This window comes from Dendroctonus ponderosae, unplaced genomic scaffold, assembly GCF_020466585.1.
Source record: "Dendroctonus ponderosae isolate FM_Combo_2020 unplaced genomic scaffold, Dpon_F_20191213v2 Dpon_F_20191213_5, whole genome shotgun sequence".
NCBI lineage: Eukaryota > Metazoa > Arthropoda > Insecta > Coleoptera > Curculionidae > Dendroctonus > Dendroctonus ponderosae.
The window spans coordinates 5,206,624-5,220,131 of record NW_026018715.1 but is presented as its reverse complement, the minus strand read 5'-3'; the positions used below and the strand labels follow the sequence as shown (position 1 = coordinate 5,220,131).

At 35.4% G+C, this 13,508-nt stretch overlaps 1 protein-coding gene across 1 annotated transcript in view; it reads left to right on the top strand.

The window, feature by feature from the left end:
* LOC109546924 (putative ankyrin repeat protein RF_0381) overlaps positions 1–6,281 on the top strand; it is a 13,651-nt gene extending 7,370 nt beyond the window's left edge. Inside the window, exon 2 of the mRNA XM_048666753.1 lies at positions 4,099–6,281. Within this exon, the coding sequence (XP_048522710.1) occupies positions 4,207–4,968 (762 nt within the window). The 5' untranslated portion in view covers positions 4,099–4,206 and the 3' untranslated portion in view covers positions 4,969–6,281. The remainder of the gene's footprint in view (positions 1–4,098) is intronic.
* Positions 6,282–13,508: the final 7,227 nt, after the last annotated feature.

Sequence of the window (13,508 nt, the reverse complement as noted above, 5' to 3'; positions counted from 1 at the left end):
AAAATGTACATGCCCACTGGGTATATCAACATCAAATGACATCTTAACAACAATGTAAAACCAAATACAATCAAAAATAATTTGTACTTACGTTTATTTTTGTTGAAAACCATGACCTCGTGTTTTGCTGCTACTCACTCACATGTAAACAAACCGACACTGATGCCAAATATAGCAGAAATGCAGCGCAATAATTTTTACGCATGCCTTCAGGCAGTATAGTATATGATACACCGGGCCCGGACGAATTATTACGCTCTAGGCGGGAAATAAAAATATATTTTCAGGAGTATCATATATGATACCATGGGTCTGAAGAGGTTATTACTGTTTATAGTCGTGTTGAACAAAGAGCCTTCTGGTATGGCTGACAGTGCCTGACCAATGAGGAAGTGACTAGGAGTGATGGCCTGAAGATTGTTCGGGTCTGAGGTCATAGGAGTTAGAGGTCGGAAGTTGAAAGTTGCTTCAATTTGGATCAAAATAGTGTAGAACTCTTCAAAATTTATAGTGCAACCATTAAGAATTCGCTTTAAATGTACCTTTGTTGATTTCACTGCAGCCTCCCAAATTCCTCCAAAATGAGGAGATCTGGCTGGTATAAAATGCCATTTAATTTTATTGGCAATTATTGGGTAATTGGAAAATTTATCTGACTTTGAAATTTTATTAATGGTGCGTATTAAAATGTTACTAGCACCCGAGAAATTGGTAGCATTGTCAGAGAACAATTCCTGCGGAACTCCACGTTGAGAGGCAAATCTTTTAAGGGCAGCAAGAAAGGCTTCGCTAGTGAGCTCGCTAACCAATGCAATGTGACACGCTTTCGTGGACAGGCCAACAAAGATGCATAAATATGCCTTTAACATTCTTCGGTTTCTATTTTTGCACTCTTTCAGCTGAAATGGACCAGCGTAATCGATTCCACATATAGAAAAAACGCGAGACGGATTTACACGATAAGAGCGCAGATTACTCATTTGTTCCTCTAATGTAGAAGGGTTAGCTTTAAAACATGGTACACAAGCTCGCAAGACAGATTTGACTGTCTGCTTGCTGCACATACAATAAAGTTGTTTGAACGCCAGCATGAAGTGCTCGATTAGGCTGAAAATTGTTAATTAAGGCCGTAAATGGATGCTTTTGTGGCAGTACGATAGGATGTTTGTAATTGTAGTCCACATCAGAATTCTTTAATCTACCTGCGAGAAATACCTGTTTTAGTACTTGCTTTATGAGGCCAGTATTACTTGCCTCAAGCTCCTCTACCGAGAGTTTCCCAATCTTCCTCTCCGTTGACGAGGATAAGGTACAATTTAAATTGTTTATGAATCGAAAGCAATAAGCCGTGACTCGCAATAGTTTGGTTAAATCCGAATACCTTTCAAATAAATCACCGTGTTGGGCAACATTTGCTAGACAAATTCCTTCAGATTTTTTAACGCGCAATTCCGAAATTGCTTCAAAGTTTGGGATATGTGCTATAGGCCTGCGTATAAAAGAGCCTAATAAGAATGTGGGTCCATTCCACCACAAAATGCTTGAGCAAAGTGCTGTTGGAGTACTACCCCTTGTTACTAAATCTGCGAAATTTTCTAGGGAGCTGACATGATGTCAATGTTTTCTGTTAAAATGTTGCAGAATTTCCTATGTTCGATTGGCTATAAATGTTTTAAATATGCTCGGTTCTCGACTCAGCCACGCTAATACTATCGATGAATCTGTATGTAGGTATATGCTAGCTTTCGGAATTTCTAAGACGTTGGCACAAATGCTAGTTAGTTTACTAAGTACCAGGGCACCGCACAACTCTAGTCTGGGTAGTGAAATTGTTTTGATATGAGCTACACGACTTTTAGAGCAAAGCAGTTGAGAATGCTTGCTTCCATCATCACCAGTAGATACTATATATATGCACGCTCCATACGCCCTTTCTGAGGCATCGGAAAAACCGTGCATATACATAGCTTTATAATTATTCGAGAATGCATGACGGGAAACAACAATTTGCTCTACATGCTGTAAATCGTTGAATAAGTTTAACCATTGAGTGTGCAAATCTGTAGGTAAAGATTCGTCCCATTTGATTTTAGCCTGCCACAGTCGTTTATTAATTTGGATCTTATCGTTATGGGAGATAACAATCCTAATGGACCAAACTATTTTGATATACTATGATAAGATTTCTCCCTTGGTAACACTGATCTTATTTTTGGCACTGCTAATTGCTTTATAAATAAAACTATCGGAGTGAGCATTCCACGTTATACCGAGAGTTTTTATTGTTTCCCCTGAAACCGTATAATCTGCATTACCAGTGTTGTCCTGCAATATCGAAGAGCTATTCGACTGGAATTTTCTTAGACAAAACCCGTATTCAGCAAAAAAAAATTTAAATTCTTGCGAATTTCAATTAATTGATCAATGTTGTTGTAACCCGTTAGTAGGTCGTCTACGTAAAAATCGTTCTGAATTATTTCGCTTTCTAGAGGGTGTTTACTTTATTTGTCCCTGGCAATTTCCAGTAAACATCGAGTTGCCAAAAAACTGGCACTAGCAGTTCCATAGGTAATGGTGTTCAGGGTATAATGTTGCATTGGGAAATTTGGATTTTCTCGCCACACGATACATTGCAATCATCTGCCCTCAGGACGGTCCAATATTTGTCTGTACATCTTCTTCAAGTCTCCAACAAGCTCAAACTTGTGTTTCCGAAACCTTAGAAGGATGTGGGCCAGCCCTCTAAGGTTCCGCCTTTAGAACATGGTTAAGCGATAAGCCTGATGAAGTTTGCATGCTTGCATAGAAGACTACTCTGGTTCGAGTTGTAGTGATCTCTGCTTTCTCAACTTGATAATGTGACATGTAATATCTTAGATTCCCTGATAAGTTGCTCTCATTGGTTATTAATGACATATGGCCTAATTCAATATGTTCACGCATATATTTTTTGTATTCCGCACTCATAATGGGATTGGGTTGGAATTTTCTTTCCAAGGACTTGAATCTGTTTATTGCGATGCTTTGGAATTCGCCCAGCTGATGAGAGTTGTCCTTGAGTGGTAAGGTGACCATGAATCGCCCTGTTTCAGTTCTAACAGTCGTGGTATCAAACTGCTCCTCACATTCTGATTCTTCGTTGGAGAGATTTTGCGATTTTAATGCGGATTCTTCAATGAACCAAAACTTTTCTAATTGAGTTTCTAATTCAGAAAATGTGAAAAAACAAGATCTAGGTACATTGTGGTTCTGATAAATAGAACCAGCAACAATCCATCCAAGACGAGTTTTTTGTAGCAAGGGTATGTCACAAACTTTAATTTGACAATTTAGTTAATCTTTATATATAGGGTGATTCAAAATTGGCGTCATTTCTCTAGTTGTTGTACATTGTTGTTCGTATTATTGGCGCTTGTCGGTGGACTTATAGGGCTGTTGATATATTTTCGCATAGACTGTCCGAGTTATATCAGGCGCAAAACCAATAGCTATTTACATACCATCAATATCAACTTAATTAAAAACAGATTAGATTCGAGTTGGAAAATTAAAGAAATTAGTGTTATCCATAGAGAGATGATTTAAAGGGCCACGTCAAGTAGTTTAGCAGAGTTAGAGTTTAAGCAATTGCCGTCAAAGTACGCATAAATTGGGTGCTCCATTCAGTAGATTCTTCAAGTAAATCAGCTGAGCTGCTTTTCAATTTTATCCATCTGTGTCGGTTCACAGTTTTCTGAAGTGTTGCATCTAATCCTAAATCTAATTTTTACATGCCGCTTTTTTAGAAAAAGTTAATAGCTTTCAGATATGTACGGGGTTATTGACTGAACTTTGGCCCCCCCGTTTTTGCATCTAATATGAAATTTAGAGACAAATGTTAAATGCAAAAGTTGTAGATACTGACGTCTAGTTTATATTAAGATAATACCTATTGATACATTGATCCCTACTTAGGAAGCAACAAACGATATCAATTTGTAACAATGAAACTCAAATCTTCTTCGCGAAATAAAATACATGTTTTCGTATTCACGATTTAAGATAAATCTTCTTTTACGTTACTAAGAAAATCTCAAGAATATTTTTTTTGTTTTGTAGGAAATACCAAAACTACCTGGAAAGTACTGGTTATGAAGGCCTTACCAGACGTCGCGAGTGCAAGAAGACCCACTCAAGATCAAGATCCCAATAAACCAGTTCGGCAAAATGGATATTAATGATATACGAATATCGCCACTTTTGAGCGTTGCAAATAGTCCGGATTTAGTTGTATATTTATTAAGACGAGAAGCTGATATTAAGATCAGAAATAACCTCGGGGAGACATTGTTGCATCTGACCGTTCAAGCTAGAAATACGGAACTTGTAAACTTTTATCTTCAGTACGGATTGTCTGCAAATGACAAAACACTACGTGGCGATACGCCATTAACGTATGCAGTCCAAAGCGGATTCGTCGAAATTATGGATCTTCTTCTAGAGTACGGTGCTGATTATAAGACGACGAACTCTTTTAATAAAAATCTAGGTCATTTGGCGGTTGCAAAAAACCAAAGAGAAGCATGCAGGCGGTTGGTCACTCTGGATATCAACCTTAACCAACTGGACCGGAACGGAATCTCTCCATTACACTCAGCAGCGGGAAGAAACTACTGTGATATAATTAAAATCCTGATCGAAAACAATGCCAATATTGACATACGTAACAATGCCACTCCGTTGCATATGGCAGCTGATAGGGAAGAATGTGGAGACGCAGCTGCAGTATTGTTAGAGCAAGGCGCTGCAGTTGATGTAGTGACTTATAATGGGGACCTTCCTCTGCATACAGCAGCCGCATCTGGAAATAAGCAAGCAGTAAAGCTGCTTTATCGGAAATATTTTCAAATTCGGAAAAACCGATGTGGACTCACACCTTTAATGATGGCCGAAGCCTTCGCAAAAACGGTCAATGGTGTGCTTAATTAAAGAGATGGAAATGTGTGAAAGGATCAGTGCAACCAGTGCCTTATCTGCTACTAAAGCAGTACTATTACTATTACTTAAGAGCGTTTTATTAAATTGTTAAATGTGTAATTGAATTATAACTTTGTGTGTATTGTATAAGTAAGTAGCTTTGATGAGTATACATACATGTATATTCCACGAACATTCATGTTAGGAATGTTCACCCATGTATATTCCCGCAATGTTATCTATATTTTTTTCAACATTCTGGGATATTCATAGAATGTCAAATGCTATCTGGACGCACGTGTTCGAATTATAGATATCAATTATTATGAACTCTGTAATCCGGAAGTTTTGGTAAACCGAACAGGCTCTGTAAATTTTCTGTTCGGAATACCCATACATTACTTGTGTTGTACCAATGTAGGTTTGCTATTATTTTTACTTGAGCGCAATGCGCAAGCCGGCGATAATGAATGAACGTAATTAAACTCCCAACGTTTGTACTTAATTTAAGTTTATTCCTCTTTGAAATTAAGTGATGACTTCTGTTATTAGGGAATACAAAAATATTGTGTGTAGAGGACGATAACGAGAAGCGATCTTCTGACAGACAAGCTAAATACCATTGACGTAATCTCGTCCTTCGTCTTTCGATGTTACATAACAATAAACGGTCCTACAATATATATTTAAAAAAACAAAAACAATTTACGGTGCATATGCAGCGTTTCAAGCTGCATTCCTGACCTTCATGGCATAATATAAAATGGGCAGTTTTATTTCAAAAAATACACTTTGATCTTGCCTCGCTATTCTGAGACACTCTGTATCATATAAGATATTTTTATAATGTGCGCACTTTGTGCGTCAACAACTTTCATATGAAACTGTTTTTCGAAAGTGCAACACCATCGGCAATAATGGACTATATCGCATTAAAAAAACCACCCTGTATATATTTAATCTATTTTCCGGAATAAATGACTAAAACCCAGAAAAATGGTATATAATAAAATTGATTTACAATGCAAAACAAAATTGTACCTAATATAATATCTCAGTTTTCAATGTATGTAAATAATTATCCATTATCCTATGTTATAATAGTATTTCCACCTTAAATAAGAGGAAATGAAAAAAATCCTCTCAAAGAAGCCTTCGACAGTTCCCTAGAAAAATGTGGAAATTTTGAATCACCAAGTATACATTTCACGTACCAAATAGCGGATTATACAGGGTAACTCCGGTTTAAATTTGCTTAACTTCGAAAATCAATACAACAAGTTAGAGTCATGTCCCTACATAATATAAAATTGTTGAAACCAAAATTCTAGATTTTTTCATACTTTTTTAACCTTTCATCCGATTGTAGCTAAATGCAGAAGACGAATAGTTCTAATGACCTTACAAATTTTAATCTCCCTTTTAAAGAAAAGGGAAGGAAGGGTATTTTGTCGGCCACCCCTTATTTATTTTATATCAAAACTTGAACATTAAACATGATTCCATAAAAAGGCTCCACAGTTCCCAATTCGCTGATTTAGTTGGTAACTTTTTTCTCTCTTTTTTACATTTTATTTTGTTACTGAGATATGCAATTAAATTCGGGACAATGTGGTCACGTATATTTTATTAAACGTTGGAGCAAGCGATGGAAATCCAGTGATCTGTCGTTTGTGCTGCATAGTGTAGCCACAAAATACCCTTCCAACAAGATTGCGTGATTATTTGGATGAAACTCACGAAGACAAAACTGAAAAAATATTTTGATCCAACGCTCCGAAACGATGCGACTTAGAAAAAAATATTATGTCATGCAAGGAAGTCATTCACTCTGTATGTGCAATTATATAATTGACTGATTGCCACAAGTTTAAAAACTTTTTTTCAGAAAATTGTTAAAAGAGACAAAAATTGGGGTGGCAATTGGCGTAACATCTTGAGACCGAAATTTAAAAAAAGGGCTTGTAATTGGGAGCGAGTACTGTCAGTCAGCGTATTATTTGGAAACTAGTATTTACAGAACAAGAAATAATTTAACAATTTAACAATGTATAAAAAGTTTGCCCCTTATAAAGTATGTTCACATTTGTCAAATTTTGGTGGAACAAAGAATGCTTTAATAACTGTTCTCTACAAGACTCCGCTACTACCACCAACTAAAAACGTTCATTCTGTAGACAATAAAATAGACTGCCAAGTGATATTGAAAAATTCAGATAAGTAAGTGTGAAAAATGTAGTGTTGAGCCGAATCTTACTATATCCGAGACGAGCAAGTAATCTGGTGAAATATTACTTGTAACCGTTACGTGTATAGAGAGTATGAACATCAGCTTTGCAATGACTGACTCTCCCACATCACATGATTACTGCGACATGCTTTGACGATGCAAATGTATTAAATCTGCGGTTCCTTTGAAATTGCATACTCGTCAGCAACCTTTTGCATTACGTTAATGGAGCTCGGGCATACCACCACTGTTGCCCACATTCATTGATTATCATCCGCATTTCATTCCTAAATAACATTTTGAAACGAACATTTACCTTGCTTTGCAATCGCATATCTAAAGTTTCCGTCCAAATCTAAGGACTCATTATTAAGTAGTTATTATCTCTTTATGTTCTAATATGAGGGAAATTTTTCTTTTCTTCTTTTCCAAAACAAACACTTTAGCCTTATCCACTCAACTAGGACGAAACCGATAAAAATATTTCATGCCCGTCCCGAAATACTCAATTTAGCGAAGTATCGATAGCTTAGCGAGCTTTTTGGGCTATAGCGATCCAATCTATGCTCCCTTGTGGATTGATTCCTTGTGAGATACTAACAAAACCTATCTTCCTTTATTTTTATATTAATACCCCTTATGTTTTATGTCTTTTTTTTTATAACATAAAAAAGCGTTGGCTAATTAATTGCTATTGGCTATTGGAAATTCAAGAATGTAAATGGATTTACCGAGTGTGAGCCATCAGCTATCTGAACTCATAAAAGTTTTACCATAAAAAATACATTGTGCTAAGCTTATTCGAGTTTTAAATGCCGGACAATACATTATGAAAGTCGGACTGACGAATGCCAAAATAAACAACCTTTGAGCTTTGAAAAATGTTGCCATTCTATGGGCCATATATTTCCCAGTCGCACATTTTTCATTACACGCTACACTTCACTTTTGAGGTACAATACGAAAATCCGTACCAAAAAGGGCATTTCTTCTATGCATTTTAAATCAACGACATCATTTTTAGCCCCAGCAGCGATCAAACTGCGAGAATGAATTATAGCTATCACGTGCGTTTGGTTTAACAGTTATTCGTTTGTACTTAGCTGGAAGAGCATCATCAACTTATGTGCCAAGCTCTAGAGGAACTGCTGCGCACACATGCTGAAGCAAGTGAACGCTGATTTTAAAATTTGAGCGAATTTAAACTAACAAATTCTGCAGACAATTCGGTTAGAATTTTTTTAATTGCTAAGTTGCGCCACTATTGTAAAATTAGTCGATGTATTGAATGCTAATACCTTACCATTTTACGTTTGCCGAGAGGTAGGAAATATTATATTGGTAATCCGCGACATGAGACGGACTGATCTATCAGTGAAAGATTCCAGGCAAGTGGTTCTCCTTGCCTCAGATGTTAATGTAAAAAACGCCACTAAGACTAAGTATATATTTATCATATATTTTTTTAAATCAAAATCTAACAGAGTTCAAACTAGCATTTGCAAGAAAAACACCAATAAATGACACAAACACGAGAATAAAAAGTGAAGTTCACTGCAGAACACATTCGGTTTATTCTTATGCTTTAAAGATTCATATAAAAACTATCCACAGTAGCAAACCTTGTTGGTGAATGTTGAAAAACTGAGCATAAAGAACTTTTAATTAGAAAAATCGGTCGGTGCTTCTGAGAATAAAAAATCCGTATAAATTAGGGCGTAAGTCAGAGAGAAACATTAACAAGATTGCAACCTTTATCACACGACATTAAACAGTGTAGTTCTCAGCAGAACACACTAGCTTTATATTTATATTTTAACGGTTCATATAAAAGCCGTCCGCAGAAGGCAATATGGTTAGTTAATGTTGATGAACTGAGTGAAAATGATTTTCAATTTCAAAATCAAGCCTAATTATTCAAAAACCGTTTAAATTAGAATGTAAATCACAGAGGGAATCCGGACAAAAATAAAAAAATTACCGAGTGCGTCAAAAAATTGTAAGAGGTCATATAAAACAGAAAGTCGCCTACATAAAATCTAACTGGTTAACATATAAATTCGACAGAATTTGAAAATGAAAAAACCCTAGACATAACCCAAAATTCCCTCGTCTTTCCTAGTCGAGTAAAGTATGCAAGAATATCATAAAATAAAAATCAATAATTTTACACTAAAAGCTCTAGAACTTACCGAAATCTGCATCGTTCCACCTGCAAAGAAAAAACAAAATATGTTTTATACAGAAGAAAATTTGTTCCAAACCATTAAGAATAAGAAATGAAACGAATGCATAAAGCTTCAGATGCTTTTCGAAAAATTAAACTTAATTCAACCTAGAGAAGTTATAGATCAGGAAAAATGCATACCATCTTCTTGCAAGCTGACGCCCCATCCTCCATTATCTACCCATTAATGTTCAGAAAACCGACACGGCACTAAAACAGTCGATCAAAGTCCACTTTGAATTGAAAACTTTAATCCTGCGGTATGCAGTCAGAATATACTACCGCACTTTATACTATTTAAACTATACTTTTTATCTAAGAACGCGATACACACGACACAAGGAATACGCGCCTTGTTGGAAAGCTGTAATAAAAACTGGATTTGTAAAAAGTGATATTTAAAAAAGTGACTTGGTCTTCCCGAAAAATGGCATGTGTCCGAACAATTATTCGGASGGACCCCAGCYTCTCAAAATCCCTACCAAGAATCGGTTAACAAAAAACTATTTGCTTAAATTTTGAAATTTGGAAAAAAACAGCCCGAACTCTAAATAGTTTGCCAGGATCACACGCAACGTTTTAAAGTGTTATCCAATCTAAACAATAAAAAATACAATTATTCGGACGGAGCCCAGCCCCTGAAAATCCCTGCCACGAATCGGTTAGCCGAAAATAATTTGCTTAAATTTTAAAGTTTGGAAAATACAACCCGAAATCTAAATGGATTGGCCAGGATCACACGCAACGGTATAAAGTGCTATCCTTCAATAATGCATTAAGCAATAAGTAGCAGTAAGCAATAAAAAATGCAATTATTCGGACGGATCCCAGCCCCTGGAAACCCCTACCACGAATCGTTTAGCAAAAAAAATTGCTTAAATTTTTAAATTTTGAAAAAACAGCCCGAAATCAAAATAGTTGGCCAGGATCACTCACGGTAAAAGTAATGTTAAACTTACCGAATGCTGCATTGTAAATACCACCTGAAAAAAAAAGGAAAAATCGGTATTATTACATAAATTTAGTCTAAAACGCAGTGATTTGTTTGAAAACACAAAGAAATATGAAACTGAATAAAACTTAAAATGTTTCTGGAAAACCCAACTCAGTTCAAGTTAAGGGTTTATAGATTAATAATCCTTCTTACCTGATTTTTGCAAACTAGCGCCCCATTCCATTGTCTATCCATAAAATCTCAAATCTCAAGAAGCACACACAAATGTTCTTCTCAACGACCTTTCGACGTTGGAAAGTTTACCATTCTCCCCTGCTTGGGTAGAAACAGTTTTGGGCCCTTTGAGCTCAATATTTTTTTGTGTAAAGAGCATAATTTATGAATGCTCATTTGGTCGCAGCATTACGATCTTCGGAATACGTAACTTGATATTGACAAGATTTTTTCCATTGGTCTTTTGCTCTATTTGCCTGAAATTTTTAAGTTTTGAAGCTTTATATGTTGGATAAACTCTACTCAAATGGCCGATCCAGATTCAAGATTCAATATATTTTAAAAAAATATCTAAACGGCAGATCAGTGCCGGAATGTTAGACTTCATTTTTATAATGGCTCGTGGATCAGCCGTTTGCTGGATTTTCATGAGATTTTGAGCCGGATCAGCTCTATATTTTGTATGAATACTGGCAAAATTGTTTAAATTATGGACATTTTCTTGTATGGGAGAACAATAAATTCTGGATTTTAATTCAACCATTCAAAAAATAAATGAAAGCTGTTGCGTGTGTAACCGACCAGAAAACGAATCCAAACTAACTCAAGCAGGACTTTCACTTCAATGTGTTCATTAGAGTTTCTTGGACTTCGCGGTGACTTTTTTCTTGCTCTGAGATCCTCTTTCTTGTTTCTCATTCTTTTCTATTCAACTTCTGCCACCACTGTACAAAAATACAATTTTCTTAAAGTAGATAGATAAATTTGAAACTGTGTCAGATACTAACATGTGCTATTCCTGTTTTAAACACCAGTCGCAAATAACAAGCCACAACTGGCACTAATTCAAGTGCAAAACAAGTTTTTAAAACACGTCAACTTTTGTTTTTGTTTAAATTATACGTGTATACAGTATTATTTTCTTGCATATAAATTCGTCCTGCCATTCTTCGAAAATCGCAATTATAAAGTAACAATTTGTATCTATATGTTACGTATAACTTTCGATAATCCATTAAGAGGCATTTCAGAATTTCACCCGAAATTCACAATAATATGAGTTTCAGATAGTCACGTTTCCGATCAATATTTTCACCAGCTCGCATTTTTCCCTTATTACATTTTTGTCTTTAAAACGCAGTTTTGCCAAGTTATTTAACTGCCTGTGCTGTCCTATTGTGAGCTCTATTGGTCATCGCTAGCGTGTTCTCGAAGTATTGCTTCTAATATTGGGTTTGATTTCGCAACATTCAAATAACTACACTTTTTCAAAAATTATATATCAGGAATCAAATTACTTCAGTCAAAAAGCAAAGTAAAACCAATTTTTAAAGCCCATATTCTACATAAAACAATTTTGAAATGAGAAATAAATGTTGCTTAAAAACTTCTTCAGCATCAAATGTATGTAGTATTTTTATAGATAATCCTTTTTGGCTTTTGTAGGATGATCAAAGAACTAAGAACCAAAAACAGATTGAATTTAACTAACTAACCCAAACTGCTTTTATAAAAGATTTGTGTTGGAATAAATATTCGTATCTGCTTAATTTTTCATCTACATGAGTCCCATTTACGTAATGCTGCATAATCAAGCACCCGGTACAACCGAAGGATCCTTCAATAAAAAAAAACTGTCACTTGCGTAATACTTTAGACGAATTACCTAATTTAAGACGTTTCGACTTGTTCAGCCAGCCGAGAATATTGATAAGCCAAATATTTACATTTGTGTGGATATTTTCCGAGCAGGAAAATGAAAACTTAGAGAAAGCTGTCTTCTGTATTATTAAGTAGTCTGTCCTATGCAAATTCCTGGTTTGCATTTGCTCCACATCGGAAGACCAAACTTGTGAAAACAAATGAAACAACTTTAGAGTTATTGTAACGATCCTCAGAGCTACTTAAATTTAACATTTCGCAAAATTAAACTTGGAAATGAAAATCTTTAGGTTGATTAAACCGAACTGCGCCATATAAAATTTGCGAGAGTGCAAGAAATAATTAAATTTTATTATTAAACTCGCGAAAGTCGCAGGTGTAATAAAACTTTCACGTGGAGAAATACGGTTCCAATTATATCAAATTTATATTGTTTCCCAAAACTTTTACGTTGCATTACTAAATATTGTTTAATTGCATATTTCCACATGTGATACTGCTTATGTTTTATCTGCGTAAAATCAGTTATATGCTGACGTTTTCGTCAATGTTTTGTCTAGAAGTGAAGATAAATGTATTTTACTACATTAAGCTTCTAAACTAAATGACAATCTTGGGAAATAAGGAAAAGACAGAAAATTTGGAGACGCGAGCAGTACTCCCGCTAACGCGTCGCTTAGTTGATTTTTCTGTGTGTCAATCGGGCCGCCTTATTTTTTAATTAGATATATGCAGTTTTTATAGTTGTGCATTATTTATTAATTCATTTCTTCTTACTTAAGTTTAGATGCAGTAGAGACCCGTTAATACGTACACACAGTTATCTTAATTTTCTTGTTATTCGGTCAAAAACAAAAGTTTAACTTTAGGTATATTTTAATCCGAGCAGCTACTTGTAGTAACTTATACATATAGACAAGTAGTCTCAAAAAATTTAGGTGAAACATTACAACGACAATAACTTTAACATAGGAAAACTTGATAGAGAGTAGATGGTTAGCAGATTTAATCAACTACATGGCATTTGCGAGTTAAAAATCAGCGGAGACAAATTATCAGGTGATTCTATAACAGTCGCATCAAAATTGGCTGAAGAAAATGAAGAAACTGAAGCTTCTGTCTAACCAGGTAAAAAAATGTTGTTGAATCTGCTGGCATGGAAAAGAAACTTGCGGGTGCGATAAGCAAAACGTCTAAATAATCGATAACTTTTCTTGCTTATATAAATGATGACAATTCCCCTAAACTCAAAATGATGGTATTCT